A 10,018-nucleotide genomic window follows, 5' to 3' on the forward strand; every position below is an offset into this window, starting at 1 on the left:
GGAATACTCACCCCAAAACACGCTCGCCCCCATTTCTTTTCACGGACCAGCGGTTCCTGTATTCTTGTATTTGTTTTACTGAGGATAAGGTTCAAAATACGTTTAGGGCCATATTTTTACTGAGGTTATGTTTAGGAATAAGGTTAGGTTTTGGCACCATTTTACTGAGGTTACGTTTAGGAATTAATACCAGGTGAATACCGCCAGATTTGCCACAGGGCGACTGTGTTTTGGGACGAGCGTTTTGGTTTCGCGCCGCCTACAGGGTACAATATGGGGAAAATTGGTAAACATTTTGTGATTATTTGAAGTGGAGACACATGTGAAGGTGGAAAGGTAGATGGTTGCCTAGCCAGAGCCATGAGCGATTTTTGTAGCAAGTTGGGAGAGAATTGGACAACTGCTTGGCTCTGATCTAGTAGTCCGCAGAAACACAGGCTGGCCGGACCGGGCTTCTATTAGGTAGCAAGGTCTGAGGCCGATTATGAATGAACCACAGGTTGGGGTTAACACTGGAGTAGAGACGTGTGGTTGCTCATGTGCGTGTTGTGTTTTCTCTGCTCCAGGGACGTCGAGGAGCAGACAGAACCCAGGGAAGTCAGGGTCTGGGTCCCGTGAAGGAACACGGTGTCCTATTCCAGTGCAAACCTGAGAACTGGACGGACCAGAGGAAACCTGCTCCTACCATGACCTACTGGGTCATTGGGTAAGGCACCGGTGCTCAAAGTGTGGTCCGGGGACCCCCATGGGCCCTTGAGGGTGTTCCCGGGGGGGTCCCCCAGTTAAAAAAGACCTGAGATACGATTCTACAAATGTCTTCTAAATCTTAACAGTTTTCTGAAACGCCTATGTTGCTATATAATATCAGTGCTCAAACTTTTTCATGTCAAGGACCCCCAAAATTATATGTATTTGGCCCACGGACCCCCATCTGAAAATATTTGTTCCAGGGACCCCCAGAAGCAAAGATTTGAGCAAAAAAAAATTGCTTAAAAATATATATATATTCAAAGATTTGCACAGATTTTCATGATTTTTCAAAAATAGCAGATCTACAAGCTCGTTACGCGTCACTCGGTTCTGCGCTATGAGCTTGTATATCTGCTATTTTTGAATAGCCAAAGTTTAAAATAATGGTTAAAGTGGTTACACAGATGCGTTCCCGGTATTAATGGGTTAATATAGCAACAAATCAGTTTAACGACTTTAACACGATTTTATTCATGTCTTTTCTCCTGTGTTGCAGACGGATGCTTCTAGAACCGCTCCCTCAGGAGTTCTACGTATGTTTCCACGACTCCGTGGCAGAGGTTCCTGTGGAGATGGCCTTCCGACTGTCCTTTGGCCTGGCCTTATGACGCCTTCCACTTTGAGTTTCACCACAACCTCTCCTATTTGTGTAGTGATCTGAATAGGGCTAAAATACAGTCACCCTCTTGTAGAGTGCATTCACCATAACCCAACGGCTGACCGTGGCCTTGATAAGCTGGAAACTGACAGAACTCAACACATGATGACGTGTGTACTGGAGGGATGGTGGTTCACACTTCTTTGTGGCCGCTTTTAACCACTTTCAACCTGGAGTTCCCATTTTGGAGACATTTTCAAAAGATGTGAATTCCGGGTTAACAATGCGTAGTTCTGCAATTTTAGGATCATAATTTTTTTATGTTTAACTTCGACACACCCAAAACAGGTACGCCAGGTTGAAAGACCCATAGAGCATTCCACAACAAATGTATTCTGTTTGCCTTGAAGCATTCTAGGCTTGCAATATTTAATCGAACCAATACATGTCATTGATTTTGAGGACATTATAGGCGACAAATGAAAAAGAAAAAGCTAAAATGGCAGAACTACAAGCGCACCACGTGTCGCGACACGTGGTGCGCTTGTAGTTCTGGTGCGCTACATACTGCAGCCCTAAAGCGGTCTCATTGACTTGTCTGCAGGACTAGTTCTGTTTGTCGGTGTGACTGTGCATGTGTGAGTGTGGAAGGATGGATGGATGGATGAAAAGCCACTTACTAAGTGAATACCTCAGAAACCATGCTGTAACTTTTCTAAAAGGGCCAATGAGCTCTCCTAGAGGGAGCAATTTGAATACACTATTACCTACACAGAGTGCCTGGGCAAAATACATGACTGCTTACACATGCAGACATGACAGATAAAAGTTATATTGATGTTGTCTTGGGGAAAACACTTGTTTACTTTGCTACTTTATTTAAGATGTACAGGTTTTCTTTTTATAGAAATGGGATAATTTGTTATAAAAGTGAACATGACGAAAGCTAATAATAAAAACGTACAATATGCCATCTGACTCCTTCGATACATTTCCGTTTTAAGAAGCCACACTGAAAATACGTATTTTTCTCTCTCAAAATAACCATTTCACATGGTCTTGCACAAATTAAACACGCATGATTTTGAGATTCAAAATCCTCATTTAATAATACAGAATTGAGCAACAGGGAAACACAAAGTCTGTACTGTATTTACATCCACATTGCACATGGATGGGGTCCAGGGAACGTTGTCCCCATTTTAACAAAAAAACTCTTCGGCCGGTTCTCCCAAACAGAATCCAATAAAATTCACGCAGCAGCGCCTTCTACAAGAACCAAGTTCTTCTTGTAACACTCCAGGCTGCAGAGTGGAACCCCAGTCCTGGAGCAAGAGTACCTCTTTGGGTTGGCACAGCCCACCACCCCGCAGCTCACAGGCGCTGGGGGAGGAGGCCGGGGAGGTGCCGGGGTGGGAGCGGGAACACCCGCCGGGAAGGAGACGGCCACGCCCAGGGCCGTGTTGCTGTAGCGGACCATGGGACACTGGGCCTGTTTGGACTTCCTCTCCCTGGTGCTTCTTCCCAGGATCTTGGCCTTGCTGGTCTTGGTGAGCCTCTCGATGGTCTGGTTCTTGCTGTCCTCGGCCTTCTTGGCGGCCTGCGCGCGCCGCTTGCGGGCGCGCTCCTCCCTCTTCTGCATCATCTCGGCCGTCATCTCCTTCTCCTTGTAGCCCATGGGGAGTTCCAGCAGCAGGGGCTGGCTCTGCTGTTTGTGCAGGAGGGCTTTCTGTTGGGGCGAGGTTGAATATTTGATTAAACCTACAATTATTATTATTATAGACTGTTATTCACTTAAAGATAGTCTCTCTAGAAGTTTCCTGGCAAACTTAAGGTATCATTTCTGGTCATGGGAAAGAACGTTGAAATGAACCACAGCTCATCCGTTGACTAAAACTTAAGTGAGGTGCTGGAGCTGAATAAAATCAGAGTGAATGAGAGAAAACGGCAGCCGCACACATGAACACAGAGCAAGTATCTAAGAATGTATTGCGAGCTTTCAGTCATTAGACCTTCTTCAAGCATACCGCAACAAGCGGAATAGATATTTTATCATTTGTTTTCCACTGCAATGTTTGGTTATGGGGGTATTTTCAGTGGAAGAAAACAAAGTTTAACAGGGCAGGGTTTTCTCCCCGTAGTCTGTTACTTAAAAGTGACTATGCAGTGTACCTGTTTATCAAACGAGCACTGACGCTACTCTTATGAAAACAATTAATTCTATTTCTAAAATCTATGTAGTGTGAAATTCTGAGGAGAGCAATGTGACAAGAAATGAGTTCATAGCATTTCTCTCGCTACTGAAACTGCAACTCCGCGAACCCCTCTTTGCAGAATTAATTTTAATATTTAAGGTCCTGCTTAATATTTTAGGCCTATATAAGCAGTGTCATGAAGCACAATGTATCACACGTTGTGATACATTGTGAGCTTGGAGATCCATTGTCAGCTGTTCTTACAAATTATGTAAAGTGGTGATAATATAATGACACGTGCAAGTATCTGACTTGAATATATAAAGTCACAATACCAACTTTGATATGAGGTTTTCTTCATTTTCTGAAAAATGTATATATATTTTTTTCATTTCCTGAAAAATTAACATTTTGGAGTTAGCTGGTTTCTGCCCGACGACAGAGACATGCCATTTTTCGCTGCACAGCATGCTTCCATAGAAGACATGCTGGCTTCTATGGAATCCAAGTGACTGAAATCAGTCGTGGCGATTGGGTACTTTAATCCACGCACCTGTCTGGCAGTGAGCAGAGACTCGTCGATCTCCTTCTTCAGCTCCCCGTTGTCGTCCAGCTCTCCTTTCTCCAGGGCGTCCAGCCAGCGCTCCTCCTCGTCCACGGCCCCTCCCAGCATGGAGTCAGAGTCCATGTCAGGGAGAGGAGACGCCGCCATGTTGCTGTCTTCATCTGAGGACGGAGGGTAGAAGGACCAATGCAACACATTTAACCCATGAAGACCTGAAGCCGAGTCTACAAAATGATGTCTTCTAAATCCCAAAAGTTTTCTAAAAAGCATATGTTTCTATATCAGTGGTTCTCAAACTTTTTCATAATTGCCAAGGACCCCCAAAATTATATGTATTTGGCCGCAGACCCCATCTCAAAATATTTGGTTCCAGGGACCCCCAGAAGCAAAGATTTGAGTTACAAATGTTCGCTTACAAATAATTTATATATATATATTCAAAGATTTGCACACATTTTCACGATTTTTCAAAAATAGCAGATCTGCAAGCTTGTAGCGCGGCACCGAGTGCCGCGCTATGAGCTTGTAGATCTGCTATTTTTTAATAGCCAAAGTGTAAAATAATGCCTTTAACACATTGATTGCCTAGATCGAGTTAACTCGTTTTTAGAATCCATCGCTTGATTGCCTAGATCGAGTTAACTCGTTTTTACATTTTTGGGGGAAAATTCCACAAGGGGCGACCTAACACAGCTTTGGAATGATCGATCGTCTCTCAGAGAAGAAAAATGTGGATGTGACGTCATTCCAAAAAATGTCACTTCCATCCGCCCCAATGATGGGATTTTCAGAAAAACGGCTGTAACTCAGTTTCTTTTTTTTCCATTGAAAACCACACATTTTCAGCGGACCAAAGCTCCAAAATGGTGGATCGCGGTTGGAAACTTGTCGTTCCCATGGATACACAGATCCTTCCGTCTACCCACAGGAAACTTTTTCCGTGTGTTTTTTTTACACAATGTCGGTTCCACGGCGTTTCAAATATCATCGGATTGAGGTAATTATACGCCGGCACGGGGATAGAAAACTATGTATATATAACTATTAATATCTTGGCAATCAATGTGTTAACACATTGACTGCCAGAGTTTATTCATAATGTACTCTCCCCTGTGCCAGCAATTTGCGTGTTTTTTATTTTTTTTGTTTTGTAATTTTTCATTCAAATACATTCTCTGATTGTGTTGTCAAGCACCTACGATTGTTCCACCAGTAGAGAGCAGCACATCCAAACATTGATCACCTCGCTCACCCCCTCCCAAACAGGCCCACGTCATATCCGGTCATTCAAAGGATGTGACGTTTTCGACAATTCCCGGCCCGCTGATCGGCCTGAAAACGACGTGATACACTACGACGATGACTGTTAGTCACCCGGACCAAAGAAAATAGAAGTTGAGTTGTCCGTTTGCCTTTTATACCGTGTGAAAAAACGTGTTTTTCCTTATTCTGGCCGAAAATCACCGGAGAAAAACAACGTGACCCGGAAATGAAATTTTTTTTTTACATCCGACTCCGGGTGAGTGTGACGTAAGTGGAAAACGAAAGTGTTGATGAGAAATAAACACAGCCGTGCGATCACAGATTAAACAATGAAAATTCAAAAGAACGTGTCAACTCGTTCTTAGGAATCCTGGCACTCAAGCGATGGATTTGAAAGAACGTGTGGACGCGATCTTGGCACTGTATGTGTTAAGCTGAAATCCAAAAATGACACAGATGCGTTCCAGGTCTTAATGGGTTAAAGCCAGAGTCATACTTTGACGCACAGCGACGGCGGTGCGCAGAAACTAGGCGACCCACTGTACAAGCTCACAACTTATGAGCTTGAGCGTTATGAGCTTGTAGGTCTGCTATTTTCATCGCGCGACACTGTCATGTGATGCAGCATAAACTATGCATTACAGTCAAATAAACAAACAGTCCAGCCACAAATGCAGTTATTTTCAGTGAGCGACACCGTTGTGAGACGATAATGCCAAATGTATGATGATTTATGAAACCTGTTATCTTTCCAACTTTTTATGTTATATTTCCGTATGTCATCATACAAGAGTTCCACACAAAAGTTGTGAAAATAGCAGATCTACAAGCTCACAACGCGTTGCGAATTGCGATACATTGGCACATTGGCTATTTTCAATATTTATTAAAAATATTTTAATAATAATACAAAGGAACGGTTTTGGACATACAAGGTTCCCCCCCCGACAACGACGCTATAATAGAAAGACACCTGTTAACTCACCCAGCCAGGCCCGGTACTGTTCCAGAGGGACCGATGGCTCATCATCGTCGTCGTCATCCTCGTCGTCGTCATCGTCATCGATGATCATCAATGGTGAAGGAGGTCGGGCAACTCCAGGATGCACCGTGAAGGTCGGCACACTGGGAAAGAGAGAAACAGATAAGAATGTTTAAGGACAATAACACCATGATTCTTACTGGTACATCAGTAAAAAATAGAAAAGGAGACGTGTCGATTCTGGAAGGGACAACGACTAAAAGACGAGAAGAAATCGCACACTCAGTTCTACACGTATGTTGTACTTGAATTTACTCAATGAATGTTTGGCTGATTTATTTTCATTCTTTTAGTGGTCTTACCAGTACATTAACCACTTAAAGGGATATTTCACTTTCAAAATAACTTTGGGTCATTTTATTGTCTACTCAGGCTTTTGAGAGCCCCCCAGACCGTTTTTAAGTTGCTTGATTCAGTATTTAGATATTTGATATTCATTTTATCAGACACGCCCCCTTCCTATACAAACCCATTATAACTTCAAACTCCATTTTTAACATGTTAAATTCATCAAAAACACCCATCCTTGGTTCTGGTGACTCACCCTGCCCTCCTAATACGCGAGGGGGCCGTGTTTTTTCGATTACTTTTTTCATGTATTTTTTATATTTTTTTTGGAAAATGAAAAAAAAATCAATTCAATAAAATAAATGAAAAAAGTAATCAAAAAAACTCGGCCCCCTCACGTATTAGGAGGGCAGGGTGAGTCACCAGAAGCAAGGACGGGTGTTTTTGATGAATCTAACATGTTAAAAATGGAGTTTGAAGTTATAATGGGTTTGTATAGGAAGGGGGCGTGTCTGTTAAAATGAATATCAAATATCTAAATACTGAATCAAGCAACTTAAAAACGGTCTGGGGGGCTCTCAAAAGCCTGAGTAGACAATAAAATGACCCAAAGTTTTTTTGAAAGTGAAATATCCCTTTAAGCCCTATACTACGTCGTCATAGTATACCCTGAATTGTTTACTGTACATATTTTTCTTTTTGATTACACGTTTAGATGATGTTTTTGCACAGTATTGTATATTATTGTCTGTCATTAAATATTTTTGATGAATTGAATACACACTACGCAGGACCCCAATGGAAAACAAGCCATAGTGCTTTCTTGGGTTTAATCCTTTTAGCATCTTTTTGTTTAGAACTGTACTTTCTGTGCTTTTTTTTTGGCAAACTGTTAATGAAGTATTCAATCAATCAATAATGAAAAATATCTGAACTACAAGATCGGTTCATTTCAGTTGAAAGTGGCTAAACACGCTCGTTAACCCATTTAGACCTGGAACGCATCTTTGTCACTTTAGATTTCTTTGGCTATTCAAAAATAGCAGATATACAAGCTCATAGCGCGGCACCGAGTGCCGCGCTACGAGCTTGTAGATCTGCTATTTTTTCAAAATCGTGTTTTTTTTTTTTTTTTTCAAAAAACTGTTAGGATTTAGAAAATGTTTAGAAGCGGCCTCAGGTCTTAATGGGTTAAAAAGAGGCTCATGGAGGTACGAGAGCCATGTTTCTTTCTCACTTTTTGGTGCCCAGCGTTTGACCTCCCAGTTTGATCTTCAGTCTGAGCTGAGGCGGAGGAGGAGGCCTGGCGACCAGGACGGGTTCTGGCGGCTCCGGCATCTCAGGGAAGCCGTGGGCCCCGTCGTCCCGATGGTGCTTCCTCTTGTGCTTCTTGTGTTTCTTGTGTTTCCTCTTGTGAATGCCGTGCAGGCCGAGGCCCCCGTCACCTGCAGAGGGGGGGGAAGAGGTGGTGGTGGAGAGAACGTTTTTAATCCACTAAGACCGGGCATCTGTGTCATTTTAAGATTTCTTTGGGCTATTCAAAAATAGCAGATATACAAGCTCATAGCGCGCCACCGAGTGCCGCGCTACGAGCTTGTAAATCTGCAATTTTTTTGAAAATCATAAAAAGGTGTCATTCACTGCTGCCGTTTTTCCTTTTTCTCCTTTGCACATAATAGTGTTTTGCATTTGATGATGGCGTATTTAACCGTGTAAATGTATTATTTTCTAATGCTGTGTTGATTAATTGAATACAAAGGACCACAATGGAAACAAGTCCCCAGGACTTTTTTTGTGTTATCCTTTTAGCCTTAATGTCTGACTGTATCACGTGCTGTTTACATTTTTGACTGATAAAAGTATTCAATGAATCAATATAAAAAAATCAATCACACCGTCATAAGACGTACTACAAGACAGGACTTAAAAGTGGTTGGAGTGGACGAATGAACAGTAACATACATTTTACATGTTTTGGGCTGTGGTTGCAGGACTTCAGAGTCAGGGTGGCACCAATTCTGTCCATTCATTGCAACTAAAAAAAATGTCACTGGTCCCACCGGTGCACCTTACATTTAGCAGGTCTGTCTGTGTGTGTGTGTGTGTGTATGCGTGGGTGCTCCTAAATTATATGATGGTGCACCCAGCAGCACCTATAGGAAAAGGTTAGGCACACCAATGCAGCCAACTAGGAAGTTATAGCCTGGAGCCCTGGGTTGCGATAACTAACTTAATCTAGTTCATCAGTGACTTTTAACAACAATTTTAGAGTGGATCATACAGAGGAGAGTGAATTTAATTTGTTCTAATAGACATTTATACTCGTCTGGCTACGCCACATATTAGTGCAGTCTCTCTGCCTGTCTAGTGAAGAGTTAACGTTTCTCCATCCTTATCGTTAGGATAAATTAAGATAAGACTTTAGCAATCCCTGGGGGGGGGGGGGGTAGGTTTCATAACAGCAACAGCAGGAAGAGTGAAACACAGTAGTTACTGTACATGATGTAACATGTAATCAATCTACTGATTGGCAATAATTTCCCAAGGGACAGGGAAGATAATCTAATGATACAGCATAACGTCCTGTCATCATGTATACAAAACAAAACAACATAATGCATGAGATCTAAACAGTCAGGGTGTTACCTACCATGAAACCTGGGGTGAATCATGTCTTTCCTTTTTCCCATTGAAGGGGCTGCGATTTAACCACCAGAAAGGCCCTCTTCAATCACACATCACAACATGGGATTCGATCTGATTGTGGATCTTCTGCAAAGTGTGCACCTGTCAATGCCCAGTGCCCACTACTGAGTGCCACTTTGCCCACACCCCGGTGCCAGTCTGGTGCCAGGGAGAAGATGCACCAAGTCCTAACAGCTGAAGTAGCTTTCTGGTGTAACCTTCATGAAACGGCTGCCTTGTAGTTTCGCTGTAGCATCCTATTTTCAACTCACAACAACAGCATTCTTATCAGAGGGTCAACTTAACACCAGAACTCCTGTCTTAAAGTAAACAGCTAACGTGTTAGCTCCGTGCTGTTAGCCTAACATGAGTCTAGAGATCTAATCATAATAGATTCTAATGATCCACTTTCATCAGTCAACGAGCAGGCTTCAGTTCCTTGTGAAAGATGTTATTATGGCCTTAGTTGGGAAATGTAGTGACTTCTGAATGAATATTCTAGTCTTATTATTGAGGATACTTAACTTTATACCACACGACGCTACTAGCATCACAACTAAAGCCCTCAAGGAGTTTTACTTCCGGGTCATTTTTGCATAGGGGAATTTGTTGCCTTGGATTGGCTTTGTGTG

The 10,018-nt window shown here is 42.5% G+C and overlaps 2 protein-coding genes across 3 annotated transcripts in view; one reads left to right on the forward strand and one right to left on the reverse strand.

Annotated features, from left to right (window-relative positions):
- The window catches only part of intu (inturned planar cell polarity protein), a 47,058-nt gene extending 44,739 nt beyond the window's left edge, over positions 1-2,319 (forward strand). For both annotated transcript variants that reach the window (XM_080451223.1, XM_080451222.1), the window contains exons 16-17: positions 567-706; positions 1,247-2,319. In XM_080451223.1, coding sequence (XP_080307349.1) covers positions 567-706; positions 1,247-1,358 — 252 coding nt within the window. In that variant the 3' untranslated portion in view covers positions 1,359-2,319. The remainder of the gene's footprint in view (positions 1-566; positions 707-1,246) is intronic.
- A 108-nt stretch (positions 2,320-2,427) lies between these two features.
- On the reverse strand, positions 2,428-9,944 carry ino80b (INO80 complex subunit B). Its single transcript, XM_080451225.1, has 5 exons — positions 9,352-9,944; positions 7,939-8,146; positions 6,357-6,496; positions 4,097-4,269; positions 2,428-3,077 (listed from the first exon to the last, which is right to left on the reverse strand). The coding sequence occupies exons 1-5, from the start codon at positions 9,389-9,391 to the stop codon at positions 2,601-2,603; spliced, it is 1,038 nt and encodes a 345-aa protein (XP_080307351.1). The 5' UTR covers positions 9,392-9,944; the 3' UTR covers positions 2,428-2,600.
- Positions 9,945-10,018: the final 74 nt, after the last annotated feature.

Source organism: Gymnoscopelus braueri, assembly GCF_963280865.1.
Source record: "Gymnoscopelus braueri genome assembly, chromosome: 15".
In the NCBI taxonomy this organism is placed as follows: Eukaryota; Metazoa; Chordata; class Actinopteri; order Myctophiformes; family Myctophidae; genus Gymnoscopelus; species Gymnoscopelus braueri.

Coding starts and splice junctions, on each gene's coding strand:
- ino80b (XM_080451225.1), bottom strand. CDS start 9,391: ATGGGAAAAAGGAAAGACATGATTCACCCCAGGTTTCATG. Junction 8,147..9,351: donor GATTCACCCCAGGTTTCATG/GTAGGTAACACC, acceptor CCCCCTCTGCAG/GTGACGGGGGCCTCGGCCTG. Junction 4,270..6,356: donor ACAGTACCGGGCCTGGCTGG/GTGAGTTAACAG, acceptor CTCCGTCCTCAG/ATGAAGACAGCAACATGGCG.